This window comes from Macaca mulatta, chromosome 2, assembly GCF_049350105.2.
Source record: "Macaca mulatta isolate MMU2019108-1 chromosome 2, T2T-MMU8v2.0, whole genome shotgun sequence".
Lineage (NCBI taxonomy): Eukaryota > Metazoa > Chordata > Mammalia > Primates > Cercopithecidae > Macaca > Macaca mulatta.
This window is the reverse complement of record NC_133407.1, coordinates 110276270-110295439: the sequence shown is the minus strand read 5'-3', so window position 1 is coordinate 110295439 and position 19170 is coordinate 110276270. Positions and strand designations below refer to the sequence as shown.

Here is a 19170-nt window from a genome sequence, read left to right as displayed (position 1 = left end):
TGTGGTGTTGGCTATCGGTTGGTTGGGAAATAACCTTTTTTTTTTTTTTTTTTTTTGAGATGGAGTTTCCCTCTTTTGCCCAGGCTGGAGTGCAGTGGCGCAATCTCGGCTCACTGCAACCTCCGCCTTCCGGTTTCAAGCAATTGTCCTGCCTCAGCCTCCCAAGTAGCTGGGACTGCAGGTGCCTGCCACCACACCCAGCTAGTTTTTGTATTTTTAGTAGAGACAGGGATTCACCATGTTGGCTAGGCTGGTCTTTATCTCCTAACCTTGTGATCCGCCCTCCTCAGCCTCCCAAAGTGCTGGGATTACAGGCGTGAGTCACCGCACCCAGTGGAAATACGTATTCTTTTAATAAATGGTAGCTCGTATTCCCTTGACCCACCCCATTTTAAGAACAAATCTACCCACGTGAGAGGTCACATAGATGCTATTGAGGTTGGTGCATCTGGTGCCAGGTTTGAGTGAAGGCCTTTGGCAGCTATCAGGGAAACTGTTTTAGGGGACCCAGAATTGACGTGAACAGGCCCATGGGACTAAGGTGTGTGTGGGAGGTGAAAGGGTATCATTTACAGGGGCCACCCACTGAGGTTTTCAGGCCTTTGCTTGCTGTCTGTTGGATCCAGCGAAAGTGCACACATAGTTGTTGGGCTTGCTCTTCTTCTCTCCTGAGCGCAGCCCAAGGATCCTATCTACCAGCCAGAGTTTGTGGAGAAAGGTCACCTTTTGTTCTGCAGGCATGACGGATCTGGAGATGGTCAGGTAGCAGCCACATGTCCACAGGACCAGAGAGTCTGTCTGGGTGGTTGTTCCAGTCCCTGGAACTGACCAGGTGGACCCCCTGTGCCTGACTCCTCTGGCTGTCTACTATGAGGCAATGGGGAAGGGGTTTCTGGGTGCCACGCAAAGCTGTCTCCCACCGGGGGAGAGGTCTTCCAATCTGCATTGACCTTATCATTTGCCTTTGTGATTTGCTCACTGCTGCTCCCCTTGTGAGCTTAGAATGGTGAGGAAGTCCTAGTGGTTGTAAATTCTGCTTTGTGGTGGAGGAGACTTTTTTCCCCTTCAAGAGAAGGGAAATGGTGGGGTAGGGTGAGAGAATGGGGAGGTGACTTCATTGCTCACCATCAGTTAGTTTCTTAACTGACATTTTAGTCCCCTCCGCTCCCCAGACATAATGGAGATGTTTGTCCTGACTTAAGGGGGCTTAGTCTGCAGTTGGCTGCTGCATTTGTTACTGTGGTTAGAGTCCCAGGCTGCAGAGGGACGCTGGTGTGTGCGGGCTCAATCTGCCCTCTTCTGCACCGGCAAAGCTGGACTTTTTTTTTTTCCAAGCTTGAGAAAAGTCATTACGCATTGACAAGGCTGTGTCAGGCCTGAGTGCCAGCCATGGTTTCCTGCTTTCCCATTTAGCCAGGTGAGGGTCAAGAGAATCTGTTTAGGGTATGAGTCAAGATAGTGAGCCACAGCCAGCTAGGTTCCTCTGGTTACTTTTATTATTAAGTCATTTTGACAGCAGAATTAAGGAAGATGGAAAAAATACTACCCACAGTTGAGTGCAGGTCCAGGAAGTCTTTGGCCATTTGTATGTATGGTATTGCCATGGTTGCGATCATGAGTGTGTAGTATAGGACTCTTCCCCCTGGCGTTCCTGTGCGTGTCTGTTGCATAGTGCTACCCTCGCTATTTTAATGCCTCCCCGGCCCATCACATGAATGCTGCCCTACAGGTGTTGGGCTCACTGCATAGTTCCACTTCTCCCTCTTGTGAGAAACACAGCTCTAAACACCTCTACATGCATTGCTCTTTTTTTTCCTCGTGATGCCTTTTGGGACTGGAGTTCTTGGCCAAGAAATGACCGTATCTGGGGCTCTCGATGGGTTTGACTGTATCTCTCTGAAATGACACCAGGAAGAACTGTCAACTCTGTCATGTGATGTGGAGGAGCCCTAGACACCCTTGAAACCATTTGCATGTGAAAGGTTAGGACAGGAGTGGGACAAGAACAAAGGGCAGGGGTTCTAGAGGGAATTAGCCTATGCCTGAAGCCTGTCCTGCTGTTCTGGGTCCTGGCAGCCTCTAGCTGTGTGACTCTGGATGGATTACTTAATTGCCCTGGGCTTCCATTTTTCTCATCTGTGGAAGGAGAAAGGAGTACTGACCTTATTAGATTTTTATAGTGATGAACTATTGATTATTTTCAATAATATCAATACTACTGTTTAATTAATGGAATAATCAGTTGCCTGGCACACTGTTATTACCAAAGAAATGACAGTGTTGTTGTAAGACATACAGAACAGAGAAGAGCGACATTTGGGTTTGGCACTGCCCAGAGCTCACCTTCTAATGGAAAATCTTCCAATTTTATGGAATCTAGTTAAAACCACACTTTCAAGAAGTGAGCAGGGTTGGGATTTTTGTCCTCATTTTGCAGGAGAGAAGCAGAGGTGCAGATAGTTGTTGGAAAGGAGGATAGAACAGACAACCAAGGGATAAACAAGCAGCATATGTGGTAGAAAGAACTGAGGATGTGGCAGCAGGGAGCTGGGCTTCTGTTTTATTTCCCAAAACTTGAGCTCTACCCAATGGAAAGAGTATTAGGTATGACATGCACAGACCTGGACCAGCCTCAGTTCTTGCATCTGTGCAACAAGGCCAGTGATAACCTAATATGTGGGTGCTGTTGGAAGGCTCAGACAACAGAAGTTCCTGTAACATGGGAAGTTAGCATGTGCCTCCTGCCTCCCTGGGTGGTTCCTTTAGTATTGGTCCAGCTGCTGTTAGTGCCAGGTGCTGCGAGCAGTGATGGACAGGCCTCTGAGAGCTTCTAGCCTAGGAAGGAAGACAGATGTCAAACAAAATCTCATGCAGGGGAATAAAGGTAAAATCATATATCTGGGATGGTTATCATTAGAAGGCATGGGAAGAACACCTTTCTGCTAAAAGTGGTCGTGACCTTTGGCCCACACCGAGTTTTGTGGTGGGGTCCGAATTAAGGATTCTGTGGGGATACTTCACAGATGGGTGGTGCTTGTTCTTGTAGCTGGGGGCCTCTTGATACCCCTAAGGGAATCAGATAGCAGATAGCAGATAGTCATTCTTAATTTGATCCTTGTTAAAAATACTTTTTTTTTTTTTTTTTGAGACAGAGTCTGGCTCTGTCGCCCAGGCTGGAGTGCAGTGGCGCGATCTTGGCTTACTGCAAGCTCCGCTTCCCAGGTTCACGTCATTCTCCTTCCTCTGCTTCCCAAGTAGCTGGGACCACAGGCACCCACCACCACACCTAGCTAATTTTTTGTATTTTTAGTAGAGACGGGGTTTCACCGTGTTAGCCAGGATGGTCTCAATCTCCTGACCTCGTGATCCGCCCATCTCGGCCTCCCAAAGTGCTGGGATTACAGGCTTGAGCCACCGTGCCCGGCAGTACTTTTTATTTTCTTATTTTAATTTTTAATTTTTTTGAGATAGGGGTCTCACTCTGTTTCCAAGGCTGGAGTGCAGCGGTTCAATTACAGCTCACTGCAGCCTTGACCTCCTGGGCTGGTTGGTCCTCCCACCTCAGCTTCCTGGGTAGCTGAGACTACAGGTGTGTGCCATCACACCCAGCTAATTTTTTATAGTTTTTGTAGAGACGGAATTTTGCCATGTTGCCCAGGCTGGTCTGGAACTCCCGGGCACAAGCAGTCCACCCACCTCAGCCTTCCAAAGTGCTGGGATTACAGGTGTGAGCCACTGTGGCTGGCCAGTTCTAGTGTTTTAGATTCTACATATAAGTGAGATCATGCAGTATTTGTCTTTCTGAGCCTGGCTTATTTCACTTAGCATAATGTTCCCCAGATTCATCCATGTTGTTGCAAATGACGGGATTTCCTCTTTTTTTTAAAAAAAGCCTGAATAGTAAGGTTCATTGTGTGTATATACTGAATTTTCTTTACTCATTCATCCATTTATGGACACAGGTTATTTCCATTTGAGCTTCACTTTTAAAAATTAAAAGTTTAGTATCTACAGAGACTTGGCCAAAAAAAGTAGCGCTTTCAGAAAAGGATAATGTGCTCCATTCACATGAATGTTGTTACATTTAAAAAATGGGCTGGGCATGTGGGTCATGCCTATAATCCAGCACTTTGGGAGGCCAAGGCAGGAGGATTACTTGAGCCCAGGAGCTCAAAACCAACCTTGGCAATATAGTTAGACCCTGTCTCTACCGCCCCCGCCAAAAAAAAAAAAAAAAAAAAAAAAAAAGAGCAGTGCATGGTGGCACGCCCCTGTATTCCTAGCTACTCCTATGCAGGAGGCTGAGGTAGAACGGTTACTTGAGCCCAGGAATTTCAGGCTGCGGGAAGCTATGATTGTACCACTGCATTCCAGCCTGGACAGCTGGACAACAGAGCAAGACCCTGTCTCAAAGAAATGCAAATGTAGGTCAGTTTCTCTTCTGGTTGGTCTAATAGTAATAGGCCTTCTGTTTCCCAGTGTGGATCTGGGCCCTGGGTCCTGGGTCCTGAGTTCTTGTTAAGTGCTTTCTTGGTTTTCGTGTCAGGGCAAGGGGTGAGTGAGAACAGAGGGAACATCTGGTTCCCTAAGAGGGATGCAGCAAGAACCAGGGTTCGAATTAGGCCCATCACTGGTGGACAGCAGGACTTGGAACACTGCAAGATGTCAGCAGGCAGTTTTTCTTTTCTTTTTTTTTTTTTGAGATGGAGTCTCACTGTGTCGCCCAGGGTGGAGTGCAGTGGTGCAATCTCAGCTCACTGCAACCTCCACCTCCGGGTTCAAGTGATTCTCCTGCTCAGTCTCCCGAGTAGCTGGGACTACAGGTGCCCGCCACCATGCCCGGCTAATTTTTTAATTTTAGTAGAGACAGGTTTTCACCGTATTGGCCAGGCTGGTCTCGAACTCCTGACCTTGTGATCCACCTGCCTTGGCCTCCCAAAGTGCTGGGATTACAGGCGTGAGCCACCGCGCCCAGCCAGCAGGCAGTTTTTCATGGTGCAGGGTCGTGTGGGGCCCTGTACCACATGGTGGACCCAAGTTGTCTTGTGTAATCCTCACATGCCCCTGCTAAAGTAGCACCAGCCCCACTTTGACAGGGGAGGAGACAGAGCCTCAGGGAGGTCCCACCACTGGTAAGCAGTGTGTCCTGATGTTCCCACCGCTTGCCCAGTCCAGGGCTGCAGGCTGGGCTTCCTGCATACCACAGCGCCTCCTACAGGAAGGACCCTGGAGGGAGGTTGGAGCCAGGCCAGACTTCCCAGAGGAACTTGTCCAGTCTGGCTGCATATGAAGGAAGGGGAAGGGACTGTTCTTTGCCTTGCCCTCTGTGTGACCTTCCAAGAGGTTATTTCCTGCTGGGGCCAGCGTGGGTGAAGTCTCAGGGCAGTGGGAGGGGCCCTTTGCACACTAATGGTTCTGGTTGTTCCCTCTGCTCTCTTTCCCCCTCCGTCCCTCTGTCCCCACTCCCACTCATCCTTTAAGGTGACACTTCCTTTGGAAAGCCTCCACAGACACTTCTTATGCCACCAAAAAACAAAAAACCCACTGCCTTCCCTGGCTTTTGACACCTTCTCTTTTCTCGTGTGGGTCGCCATCCCTTTGAGAATCTGAAGCGCTCCAGATTTCTCATCCACTAAGATTCACCTTCTCACACCCGCCTGTGTTTCTGTCTGGTCATTGACCTCTGGAATCTGTTCACCGAGGATAAGAATCCCTGCCCTGCTCTGTGGGCACTAGGTGCCTACTCGTTACTCTTTCTCCTCAGTACCCAGCGTGGAGTATCTGGCATGGGGGAGCCAGTCAGTATTTGTCAACTAATCAAGTCTGCTGGAGGAGCTCTCTAGTGCCCCCCTTGAGCACGTGCAGCAAGAATAGGATCAGAGTTGACTTGGGCTGGCTCCGCACACTCCTGATACACACACACAGAGGATATCTGGGCAGGGCTGCGCGACGGGCCTGGTGAGGAGCTGTACTGGCTCTGCATGCTGTGGCCTAGGCGTTGAGGTGCCATATGGATGGTGGGGCCCGGCGTGCCTGTCCTCTGAGTGGAGCAGGCCCTCCTTTCCACCGCTGAGGGCACATTGACAGGTGCTATCCCTTGGCGCCAGCCTTCGTCAGGCCCTGGGTATCAAGCCTCACCGTTAGAATGCCTGAAGGCTGCCGCACCCTTTCTCTTTGTCCCCTAAGCACCACCACCTTTTTGTCAAAGGCGCCTTCCTTCCCCCAGTGAGTCAGCAGCAGAACCTCAGTTGTTTCTGCTCCTCCCTGTCTCCCCACAGTGTTGAAGCACCTCCTTGTTCTAGTCCACGGCTACTGACCTAGTTCCCGTCCTTATCTCCAATCCTTATCTCTAGCCTCCTTGCTGTTCTCCCAGCCTCCTGCTCAGCGCTTTGTTCTTGCTCTGCTCAGAAGCCTTTAGGGAACACATGAACCCACAGGAGAGCAGTGACTCTTAGCTAATCCCAGCCTCTTGGATGGTAGTCCCCACCTGCTCCCGCTGACTCTTGGTGAAGCACTGAATGGGGAATCAGATCTGTCTTCACTGCACAGATCATCTGACATCATCTTCTAATGTCTTGGTGAAGCAGGTATTACAACACTGCCCTGTCTGCTCACAGGATTGCTGAGAACATCTGATAAGGATGATGGGCGTGGAAGCTTACCATGACCTCTGCAGAGGCACACCGTTCTGGGCCTGTGCCCCACTGGCTTTTCTGTAGCCCTTTCCTTCCTGCCCTGGCCTGATTCTCCCTGCTCTTCAGGCTCGACTGCTTCGTCTCCCTAAGCTGCAGGCTTTTCTCCATCATTTCCTTCTTGTAATAGTGATATGATGTCGGTATGATTAACCTCATTTTTGTAGATGAGGAAACTGAGGCCAGACAGGTCGTATAACTTGCCCATGGTCACACAGCCAAGAAGAAATGGAGCCGGGATTTCCCCGCTCCTGTGCACCACTGTGCTGTGCCTGCTGTAATTGGTGTCAGGCCTGTGGGTACAAACTGGTAACAACAAACGTCTGCCCTTTAGGAACTCTTGGTCTGGTCTGCAGATAGAGTGGATGCTTGGATCAAGTCATCCTAGCAGCACATTGAGTGCAGGGGACCCAGAGTGAGGAGCTCTGCAGCCTGACGAGATCTCAGCCTGCCCAGGAGAAGCAGAGTCTATCCCCCTTGCTCCCTCCCAGTCTCTGGGCAGTAGAGATCTGTGCAGTTTCTGGTCCCAGGCATGGTGGTGTTCAGCCGACTTCTTATCACTCCCTCTTCAGGGTGAGTCAGATTCCGGGTGACTGCCCTACCTGCTAAATGCCCTTGGAACACAGCTCCCACCGTGGCCACACCCAACAGGAAGTCCCTCCACCCCAGCATGGGGCTGCACTGGCCCTGAGGATGGGCACAAAGTGACACTGGGGAGCCTGCCAAGTTTGCCCCAGCATTGTCTGTCTCTTCCTGTCACCTTCAGGCACTATGTGCCCATCTCTTTTGATTTTTTTCCCCATCCCAGACCCAAATCAGAACTGGAAAGGCTCAAAGTGGGGCCAGTTTGGCCTCTTCTTAGGGGGCTGGGATTTTGAGGCCTTATTCTCTTAACTGTTGAACAGAGGGCAGTTTCCCATGGACATCATAGCAGGCGTACTCAGAGCTAATGAGGCATGTCACCTGGGGGTTGGAAAGTGTTTCTGTACCCGTGAGTTGAGTCTCTAGCTTCTTCAGGAAGCTAAAGAAGGGTGGGAAGACCCTAGATGAGAAGTTGAATGTCTCTCTCTTAATCCTTTCCTGCTTCCCTTATTTCCTTCTGGAAGGGAGAGCTCTAGGCGGCAGCTCCTAAAAGTTTGAGTCCCTGGGAAGTCTTAGGAAGAGGGAGAGGCTTATTCCTTATCCCCTGAGCTCAAGTCCTCCTGCTTTGGCACACTTGCCCCCAGTGACAGTTCCCAGCCCTCATATTAACCTTAACCCCCCTCCCAAACAGACACACAAACAGCAGCAAGCTGGGGCAGGTCCAGGCTGGGAGTGGAGGATCTCACCTGACTTCTGGTCTTCCCCTTTCCTCCCATGACACATTTTGTAGGCTACCACAGTGCCCGTTCAGGGTGTCAGCCCTCATGCCCACGGCGCTGGAGGAATGCCTTGTGAGCCCTGCCCCTGACACCATCAGGTGAGGCTGGGCCAGCTATGTGGGTCTGCTCTGCAAGCTGTGACAGTGCTGTTGCTTCGCTCTCATGTCTTTGTAGGGAGTTACCACTCCCAGGAATGCTCTGTCTTCTTTAGCTGCTTCGTAATCCCCCAGCGGGCATTTAGAATTGAGTTTAAGGATTACTTCCTTCCCCAACAACGCCTATCCCTTGCTAATTCCCTAAGTGTACGAGATATTTAGTAAAGCTTTCCTCGCTACTCATGGCACAGTTACATTTTCTAAGTCTGCTCCTTTGAGTAGACTTGAGATTCTTGAGGACAGGGTTCTTATTTTCTTTACCTTTGTACCCAAGGTAGACCTAGCCCACAAAGGAGACTGGGGGGAGCAAGGAAAGAGAGATCTTCATCTTACTGTGGGTGGGAAGGGACAACAGGAGGGCATAGAGCAGCCTCTCGTCTTCCTCCCTCCTCCTGTAGGCCTGGTTGTTGATTGACCTGCTTCTAGCAGTGGTACTACATTCAGACAGCAGTGTGGATTGATGCTGCCCCCACGCTTCATGTGCCATCCAGAGGCAGGTGTACTCATCCAGTGAGGGATCCTTCCAGAGAGAGGAGACTGAAGAGCAAACCCATTGTTGAAATACCAAGTCTGAGGAGATGAGATAGAGGCATGTGCCAAAATTGATAAACCTTCAGCTGGTCTGATAAAGAAAAATGACACAAATTAGCAATATCAGTGAACATCACTACAGATCTTACAGACATTGAAAGGCTATTAAGAGAACAATATAAGTCACTTTGTGCCAGTAAATTCAGTAACTTAGGTGAAACAGACATCTTGAAAGACATGAATTAATAACACTGACTGGAGAAGAAATAGAAAATCTGTACAGTCCTATAACTAAAATCTTTTCCCAAAGAAAACTTCAGGCCAAGATTGCTTCACTGAAGTCTTGTTGAACATTTAAGAAAGAAATGATACCAACCCTGCACAGCTCTAATTTTATTTGTAACAGTTTTGTCCCTGATAAAAAGGATTTCAAACATTAGGAAACAGGTCAGTCAGACTCTGTCCTGAGCAGGGCTGTATTTGAGACCCCCTGAAGTCCTTCCTCAAAGGCTTCTTCCTCCTGAAGGCTCTGGGACGAGGTGAGGGCATGGGTGCAAGGTCTAGGCGTGGAGATGTGGGCAGGGGTGAGAAATGTGGGAGTACGTCCATTAATAGGCAAGTAGGCTATGGAGAGGGCCCCAGCCCAGGTCATGACTCTTCTGCCCTCCAGCCAGCAGCGTTCCTGAGGTTTACTCTTCTGGAGTTGGTGAAGAGGGTAGCAGTTCAATTGGTAGAGTTTCTGAAGGTTGTTTAGCCCAGGCTCTGGGCTAGGCCTTGAGGTGCTCTAGGAGATGCCCCGTGCTGAGAGGTTCTTGAAGGGAAGGGGTAGTAAAGCCAACTGTGAATAGGAATAGCCACAGGCCTGTGCCCTGGGCCTACGGTCAGACCCTGATATGCACTGGGTAGGCCCAGAGGATTCCTTTGCCTGGGAATCTTAGAAGGCTGCTTTGAGGAGGTGGCCTTTGACCTGGCCTCTAGGACTGGCCAGATGCTGTTTTCTTGGGGGTTATCAGAGTAGGTATTTCATGATTTGAGACAAAATGTGGGGTGTAAGAGTGTTCTGGACAGAGCAGATGTGAGGTTGAGATGAATGGCTATTGTCCTGGGGGTATGGAGACCCAGTGGGAGCTTTGAGCAGAGGTGCAGTGTGGTCTGACCAGTATCTTTGAAGAGGAGGCCAGGAATGTGGATTGATAAGATGGAGAGCGACTTAGGGGAGATAGGTTGGAGAAAGAGGGAAAAATGCAGGAGGCAGCTGTATTCTCCAGAGTAGAGGGGAAGGCTGGCTGGCAGGCAAAGGTGGAGGGGAATGGCTGGGGGCTTGGTTGTGGTGGGGAGCTAAGGAGGTGGTTGAGGAGACTAGGGATTGGGAAGGAGGGAGAAGATGGCAAGATTTGGGAAGGGTGTGAGGTGGGGGGTGGGGGTGGTGAGGCATTGAGTCTGATTTAAAGGTCCCAGGGTGAACGAAGTGTCTCTAGATTCCTGGGGAGGCTGTGCACCTTGGGCCCTGCCTGCCTTCTTACTGAGTGTCCAGCAGGGCCTAGGCTTGGACTTGGGCTGGCTGTGGCCGTATCTGAGCACTGGGGCCAGGTCTGAACTGTGGGGAGCGCAGGAGAGGCGAGTAGAATCAGAGCTCTTTAGAAACTCGGCACCACTCTTCCACTCTTGATAGCCTCTCTCTCGTCTCCTTGGCAAGAACGAGGGCCAGGCATCAGGACGACCTGGAGGCAGACTTGCAGCTACCGCTGATGGGTTCTGTGACTTTGGACAAATCTTTTCCTTTTCCCTGACCGCCATTTCCCAGGTTTTCCCATGGGTTAAATTGAGGATCTAGAATGGGTGATCCTGCGAGCCCTCCAGGTCTGAGGCTCTTTGAGTCTCTCAGGTAGGGGTGAGCTTCAAGTGGTCTGCTGTTCCCTCCACTGTCCTAGGCAGCAAGGGGCCATATCTTGTGATTCAGGCCAGCGTCACCAAAAGCGATTTTCATTCCCATGAATGCCCATTATCCTGTTTATGAATCACTCTTTGTCAGGAAGGCTGAGGTACACCTTGTCTCTCCCACTTATGTGGCCTGTTCATTTGTTCACCTGCTTCTGCCACAGATGTGGATCTTTATCTTTTTTGAGCCCCTGCTCTTAGCACAGCATCCCAAGCTGGGGTCATTTTTAACCTCATGCCGTCTGCAGAGCTAGTGCTGCACCCCACCCGCCAGATTGCTAGGCATTTTTAAAAAGTCATTTAGATAGTTGGGTGTTTTCTCATTTATTAATGAATAACTTGGCCTTTGCTGAGGCACTTGAATGTCTCTGGGGCTCCAGGAGGGTGGTGGCAGCTGTTTGACCTTGCTTGAGAGCTGAGAAAGGGCATGGTATTTGCAAAGCACTCCTCCCAAAGGCTGGACACTTTCCTGTAGTCCCCGCCTACTTCTGCCAGGTGGTTCAGGTTAACAGAACCCGTTTGGAAAGGAGTCTTCCTTTGTGACTGGGGGTCTTGCCCCACCAGCCCACTGTGGGGAAAGAAGAGCCCTTTCTGCTTTTCCTTCTCTGCCCTTACCCAGGGCAGGTGTCTGCCACTACTTCCCCTGCGATAGGCACTTCTGGGAGTAGCCTTCAGGGTGTCCGCTGGTTGGGAGTCGGGAAGGAATTTTTTGCTAGAATATGCAGGCTCTGGCTTGCTTCATCGGCTCGTCTTTAGTCAGGGAGGGCTGCATGCGCCAGCAGGGCTCCTGTGGAAGCCCCGTCCGGGTCCCTGCAGCCCTGGGAGCCATTTGGAGGATCCTGATTTGTTTCTCAGTGAAGCATTTGTACTCTGTTCTCCCTTCCCTCTTTGGCCATTACCAAGCATCTGCCTGTCCACCCCAGAGCCTGCCTTGCCCAGCAGGGGTCGGTAGACTCTCCCCAGTCTCTCCTCGGTTTCTCCATTGCTTAAGAACACTGGCCAGAGCCCTCTGTGTTTGGCCCTTGCCTGACTTGTCTTACCTGGCAATCATCGTCACCCCCTTCCCCAGCCCCAGTCACCTGCATGCTCTTAGACCACACCCTGCCTTTGTTCAAGTTCTACTTCCCACCGGGAATGCCCTTCCCACTCCTGTCCCCCATCCTGTATCACCCAATTCTGCCCAGCCCACCTCTTAATAGGAAACCCCTCACCCCTCCCGCAAGAACCATGTTCCACGTTGACCTCTCTCATGTAGCTGCTGTCACTTGGTCAGTTATTTTGTTCCCGCTGCCTCATTGCCATGAGATGAGCTGCCCTGAGTTGGGGTAGGGGGCATCTTGATCTGTTCACATGACAGAAGCCTTTCTCTGGGCCAGGCCTCCAACCTAGTTTTGGTAGTCTGCTCCCCGGAGGTTGTGTGGCCAAGGCGTGGCAGGGTCTGGTCGATGCCTGCAGTCTTCACATAAAGCAGATGCCATTCTTAGGAAGGCAGTTATCAATGGCATAAATAAATGTTCTAGGAAAGGTAGTTCAAGCAACTGTTTTACTTACAATTTATATGCAGGCTCCAGCTCATTCTGTGTCCATCAGAGCAGGCTCCCTACTGAAGGAGCTCACAGATCTCTCTCAGAACACTGCTCTGCGAGAGTGGAAGGCAGGACACTGCCATAGTGAAGTACGCATTGTCACCTTCTGGAGTGCCAACCTGGCATGCAGGGAGACCCACGACAGCTCTGTCTTGGAACCTCTCAGTCCATGCCCTGGGCCCGAGATGTGGTCACACGAATTTGCACATGCGCACACACGCCCTGTGTCAGTTTGTCCACAGGCAGGCTGACCTAACGGTGGTAATCACATAATAAGGGAGAAAGTCCAGGAAGACATTTTCTGCTGCAGGTGGAAGCAGTATGGCAGTTTCTTTCTGTTGTAACCCCCAGTGCACCTGAGAACAAGCATAACATGTCAAAGTTAAGATGAACATGACTCTCTAGACTTAAAAAAGAGGTGCAGTTGGTGGGAAGTCAGAAGAACCAGATTAAGAAAATTTTCATGGAAACTTCAAACTAATTCCCCTTGCCTCTGTCTCCCTGAATGTAGCACAGGCCTAGGCAGTGAGTCTTGTTATAAGCCTGGTCCTTGTTCATGTTACTTCTAAAGCGAACCAAATAGGTATTTCCGGAGAGGACTCTGGCCTGAAAGGTGTCTCAGGAGGCCCAAGCTCTCATCCTGCCCTGGTTGCTGGTGACTTCTTCCCCTAGTCTTCCCTAGCTTAGCAGGTGTTTCCATCTAGACCCATGAAGGTGACTGGTGGCCTGCCAGCATGGCCCCTCCATGGCACCAAGTGGCTGCATTTCTCACCATCTAAAGCCATCCAGCTCTTTCTGCGAGTGTTCTCTAAGGGCTACCAGGTACCTGGGACTGGGCTGTAGTTACAGATTTTTTGTTGTTGTTGTTTTTGAGATGAATCTCACTCTGTCACCCAGGCTGGAGTGCAGTGGCTCAATCTCGGCTCATTGCAAGCTCCACCTCCCAGGTTCACGCCATTCTCCTGCCTCAGCCTCCTGAGTAGCTGGTACTACAGGTTACCAGCTACCACGCCCGGCTACCATGCCCGGCTAATTTTTTTTGTATTTTTGGTAGAGATGGGGTTTCACCGTGTGTTTGTCAGGATGGTTGCGATCTCCTGACCTCGAGATCTGCCCACCTCAGCCTCCCAAAGTGCTGGGAGTACAGGCCTGAGCCACCGCATCTGGCCAAGAGTTACGGATTTTTAAATTCTGCACAGGCAGTGAGGCTCCAGTTGCGCCTATGAGATGCAGCAGGCATGTACCCTGCTTGGAGTCTGGGACACCAAGCTGGGCCCTGCCAGGTGTCCCCCTTCTGAGATGTCCTGTTCTTTAGCTCCCTGGGCCGTGTGGACTGGAAGTAGGAGCTTTCAACTGAGCTGGTGGTTTTTTCCCTTTCTCTGCAGGACAAGGAAGATGGGGAGCCAAGGACCAAGCATCTCAGAGAAGAGGAGGAAGAAGGCGAGAAGCACAGGTAATGCCCGTGTTGCAGCTCCAGGCTCTGCTGTCTCCTCCAGCACTCATCGGTCTCCCAGTCTCTGGGTCCTCCCATCTCTGTTCAGTGTCTACCCTGTTCCCTCCCCTCTTCTTTCTGCCATGGCTGTCTTGTTCAGACCTTAAAATCTCAACATCTCAGAAGGCCCTTGTTGAGGCCTTCTCTGCCTCCTTTCCCTCATTTTCCATTTGGCTGTTATTCAACCCCCAGCATTTTCTTTCTAGCCCTTACATTATGCCGTTTTACCCTTCTCATACACCTTTCGTGGCATGGTTCTCCATTGCCTGCTGAGTAAGTGCCCCTTCTGTACCTGACATGTGAAGCTCTGCCTGGGTCATCTGGCCTCGTCCAACCTCCTCTGTTTCCCTCCAGCCGGAGCCCTTTGTGGTCGGCCCTTGCCACCCCTAGCCACTCAGCATTTCCTGACCAGTATTTTGTCCGTCCTGGAGGTCCTTCTCATCTCTCCTATACCTTTGATGTCTGGGTCTTCACATAGCGTTCGGCTCAAAGGGCGCCTGTCTCATTTTTCTGTGCCCCTTTGGCGTCATTTCTCTCTGTAGTATTTATCTTATTTTGTCGAATACTGTCATCTGGTTGGGTCCACTTAAGTTGCCTAAACACAGCACATATGAGGGTCTTGGGTACCCTTCCCTCGTGATTGCAGGTACAAGGTCTTCCCCCGCAGTCTTGAGGGCTGCCACCTCCACAGAGCCTCAGATGCTACTTTGCCTCCCAAAAATCTGGAGCCTGGAAACTGTTGCTGGAACCAGTGTGTGGGGTGGGGCGAGGCAGAGCTGTGCCTCTGATCTTTGTGAACAGAGTGTCTGACTACCACTCCTGTGTCAGCAGTTCCAGAGGTCTCATGTCCTCCTTCCCATGCCTAGCCCTGAGCTGGCGCTCTCTTCCTGGGGTCAAACTATGTGTCTTTCTGGACATGTTGCCTTGATTTCCTTTGCTCTGAGCAGCTTCCTTCAGGCACAGGGGTGTATCTCTTGATGCGCTTAGGCTCTGCTTTGCATAGGGGCAGCAGGAGGGGAGGGAATGCCCTTCAGAGAAAGCTGGGCGGTCACACCAGAGCAGGCTTTCCTGATGCCACAGCCTTTTTTCACCTTCACCAGTATGAGTAGAACCTCCCCACATGCGGGCCTCATCTCTGCCTTTGTAATCAGGAGCAATCACAGACACCATTTACAAAGTGTTATCACACCATCCTGAGAGCCCTTCAGAGTCCATGCCCCCTACTCGGGTTCAGACATGCTACCAGCTCCATGCTGAGAGGCTGGTGATGCTAAACGCTGAGTGGGTCTGCTGCCACTGGGCCTGGGGCATTTTGTTGGGCCTTAGCCCCCACCTCTTGAGATGGGAAGACAAAGGCCAGTTAGTTGCTCGTTTGTCAGGTAACCCCAACATATGTGGCTTTATGGGTGGGTGCTGGCATAGATTTCCCCATTCTGTGGTAACTACGTATTAGAGGCCCTTTGGTGTTCTGGTTTGTTCTTAAGTTCTCAAAAACTGGAACTCTGGCTGGAGCCTGAGTTCCAGTTTCTGGGCTCTGATTTGCTGGTGGTTTTTTCTCTTATTCCCACCCCTCCCGCTCCTCGATGAGAAAGAAGGGTTACTGGTTTAGCATGTGGGTGGGTGTGTCATACAGTAAGAGGCTTGAATGCTGAACCATGTGGTTGTGAATCTCAAACGTGGTGTCGAGTGAAGGAAAAAGCAGGTTTCAGAATTGAGGCATACAGGCCAGGAACATTTATATCAAATTTAGGAACACAAAATGATATATGTGTGTTTCTCAGTTGACAAGTACTGACTTTATTGGTTGTCTGCTCTGTGCAGGGCACCATTGTGGGCCCCTGGAAGGCAACAGTGGACAGAGTACAGCCCCTACCCTCACGGAACTGACATTTTCTGGAGGGAGACAGGCTGTTAGCAAAGAAGCAGGTGTGTGATAAGGTGTCAGGTGCTCCCAAGAAAGCAAAAGCAGAAGTGTAAACACATGCATGAGGAGTGATGCCTCCGATTGACGCCTGGGGAAGCAAGGAGGAAACAGGATTAGGGAAAGGCTCTGTGATGTGTGATTTTTTTTTTTTTCTTTTTTTTGAGATGGGGGTCTTACTCTGTCACCCAGGCTAGAGTGCAGTGGTGTGATCTCAGCTCACTGCAACCTCCAAGTGGCTCCCAGGCTCAAGCGATCTTCCCACCTCAGCCTCACAAGAAGCTGGGACAACAGGTGTGCACCTCCATTGCTAGCTAATTTTTTGGTACAAAAACAACATGGTTTCACCAGGTTGCACAGGCTGGTCTCGAACTCCTGAGCTCAGGCAACACCCACTTCAGCCTCCCGAAGTGTTGGAATTACAGGTGTGAGCCACTGGGCCAGGCCAATGATGTGTGGTTTTGTTGTAACAAAAAAAAGGGGAACAAACCTGTCTTGAATATGGCAAAATGTTGCTTTTATTGACTCTGCAGGAGGTGAGTACATGTGTTAGGTTATTGTGCGAACTTTTTTGTGTGCCTGAGATATACCATAATGAAAACAGTGGGAAAAAACCAAAGGGCATGTGTAGTTCCAGGCTCCTGTCAGTGAGTTCTAGATAAAAGGGGCCCTGCCACGTGAGGACCTGCTCCATGTTAGGTCTTACAGGTCATTTGTAGTGGAGCACAGGACCTGCTCTGAGGCCCTGTCCTGAGCCCACTGAGCTGGGCAGGTGCAAGGCCCTGTTTTGTTTTCTCACTGCAGCCTAGGGACCAACCATGCTGGACATTGAATTGGGTTCTGCTTCAGCTCATCACATTCTTCTGATTTGCTCTCATCTGGCCTCTTTTGAGGCAGTGGAGTGTGGTGGAACAGGTTTGCCTCCCAGTCGTTGGGAGCTTGGCTTTCAGGGCTGTCCTTCTAGAGACTTTGGGCTGGTGGACTTCTAGCATCCTGTACCTGGCAGGGCCTGCCGCTTGGTCACTCCTTTGGTTGCCAGGAAGCCTAGCCTTAGCAAGGAGTTGTGCCTGTATTTGTAGACCCCAGAGAAAAACAGACTCTTCTGACTTTAACAGATCCCCAGAGCAGAGGGCTTGCTTGGGTTATTTAGGAAGGCAGACTAGAACATTGGTTGCCCTAACAGAGAGCCAGACCCCATATGGACTTAACTTTAAACTGCAGGGTCCAGGGCTTGAGGATGATGGACTTTCCAGGAAGAACAGGATGTAGCAGAGGCCGTGTCCATCCCAGGGAGGAGGATCTTGCTTTTTATTTGTACCCCAAGTCTGGAAAGGGGCTCTCACGTAGGAAGCTTATGGATTGGGAGCTGATTCCAGAGAACCTCCTAGGCCATAGCCCCTGCTGCAGCCTCCTTTGCCACTGGGGAGAAAGAAGTGACCTTCCATTCCATTGCAGGGATGACCCCTGAGGCCATTCACCAGTGAGCATCCTTCCTCGCCTGCTGGGAGGCGAGAACAGCCTACTTCAGTCAGGGTCACTCTGGGTTGAGCCCAGGTGCCAGGTGGGAAGCCCTGCTGACACCAGCCATTCTGGAGTGTGCTGAGAGGAGTGTGGTGCCCACTCTGAGGTGCTTTCAGCTAACACTGTCCTGCCTTCAGTGGGACAAGGCCTTATGGAGAACGTGCCTTTTAAGTCTGGAATCCAGATGGTAAGGTTTGGGTGGCAAAGGTCCAGAGGCATGAATCTGCAGTGTGGAAGGGTGGCTGGTATAGCCTGTTGTTGGGGAGGCATGAACAGACATCACGCCAACTCTCCTTTACACAGTGTCAGTGTCCCTGGGGGCCCCTTCCAGTCTGACCCGCTCACCATCTCAGGAGTGACACCAAGGGAGTTAAACAGATCTGCATCTAAGACCCAGGGCCCAACCTGGATGGGAAAGGCTGAGTTGTCTCTGATGCTGCCTGACCCAGGCCCTACAGGGAAATGGAGGTGGCACCCTCCTCTTCTCCTTCTTCCCTAGTTTCTCCTCTTACATCCTGACCAGGATTTCTCCCTGAGTCATTCCATCCCACACTGCCACTCAGCTCTGAACTCTAATGACTGGATGACCCCAGGGCCTGCTGCCTGTGAGTGTCTCGGCTCCCTGTGTCCCATTAGCTGACAGAGAGCAGGGTCCATCTGCCTCAGTTACCCTCCAGGTCACTCAGTGTCCCTTGCCTGGTGGTCAGTTCCATGTATTGATGTAGCTAGTTCATCGTGCTTTAGATTCTTGGTTCAGCAGCAGTCCCTGAGATGAAAGGACCTAGACAGATGGAGCAAGGTCTAGCTTTGGAAGCGGTTCCCAGGTTTGAGGCCAAGCCCTGCCAGTTATTAATTCTCTAACCCTGGGCGAGTCACATTGCCTCAGTGAGCCTCAGAATCTTCAACCAAAGGTGGAAAATAATGAAATAAAACTTGCTTCACCTGATGAACAGAGCAAATGCCATACCTGTTTGCTCAGCTAGTGCTGGGGCTCTGGACAGAAGGAAGGCACCCTGAGAGTGAAAGGACTCTGGACACACCTGGAAAAGGCAGAAGTAACTTTTACATAAAGCGTGTGCCAGCTTTGCAAATAAGGCAACAGTTGGGGGAAATGTGAGGCAATGGATGGGAGTAGAAATAAGCAAACGTGACCTAGAAGTTTGTGATTAGGAACCACTTTGTACAGCCTCGCTTATTTGCTGCATTAGATAGTCCTTGGAAATAAGCTGAGTGGCCTCATTTTGCAGATTCATTTGTCTAACCAGATACCCTGTAGGGCCAGGGTTTGTGGCTAAGTAAATGAAAATCCAACAGGATTGGAGGGAGCCACCCCAGGACTTTGCCCCTCACCAGCCATCCTGAAGAGTCACCCGCCTGCCTGCGTGTGTTCCTGCCCCACTGCCTGAGGAGACCTTTTCAGAATTATTGTAGCTGTTGTAACAGTTCCTTTGCCTTTCCTTACGTATTTTATAGTCAGCTTGTTAATATCTATTTTAAAAAAAGCTTGCTGGGATTTTGATAGAAATCAGTGCAGATTCCTTTTTAAAAAATTTGTATTACTGTCCTAGGATAAATCCTGTCCCATCCCCATACAACCAAATCCCCATTGGGTGGGAGTGAGCTCCAGCAGCTCGACCAGCCCAGGCTCTGTGGGAAGAAAGGATGCATTCCTACCCCTAGATGGGCCCTTCTTCTCTGGGCTGACTCTTCCCTGTCTCTGCCAGCCTTGTTGTAGCTAACTCTGTAGAGGCATGGATGACTCATCTCTAAGGCAGCTCCCTTCCCCCAGCCCCCTGTGTACTGCCCAGATAAGATGTGCCCTGGAAGGCTGGCCCATGGAAGAGGGTATTCAGGGGTGTTCATGTCAGTGTCAGCTGCTTTGTTTTTTTTTTGAGCTGTCCCATCGCTTCTTGGTGATGGGAGGTTGGCTGATGTGTGCCATGGAGGCATGTCTAGGGCAGGGTTTGTGGCTG

At 50.7% G+C, this 19170-nt stretch overlaps 1 protein-coding gene and 1 long non-coding RNA gene across 13 annotated transcripts in view; one reads left to right on the top strand and one right to left on the bottom strand.

Moving 5' to 3' along the window:
- The window catches only part of CCDC12 (coiled-coil domain containing 12), a 76338-nt gene that overhangs the window by 42913 nt on the left and 14255 nt on the right, over window positions 1-19170 (top strand). For all 12 annotated transcript variants that reach the window (XM_077992552.1, XM_077992547.1, XM_077992551.1 and 9 more), the window contains one exon: window positions 13649-13716. In XM_077992552.1, coding sequence (XP_077848678.1) covers window positions 13649-13716 — 68 coding nt within the window. The remainder of the gene's footprint in view (window positions 1-13648; window positions 13717-19170) is intronic.
- On the bottom strand, window positions 1474-12371 carry LOC144339162 (uncharacterized). The gene is made up of 3 exons (XR_013413885.1): window positions 12229-12371; window positions 8542-8830; window positions 1474-2835 (listed from the first exon to the last, which is right to left on the bottom strand). It is a non-coding gene; the product is annotated as an uncharacterized LOC144339162 (long non-coding RNA).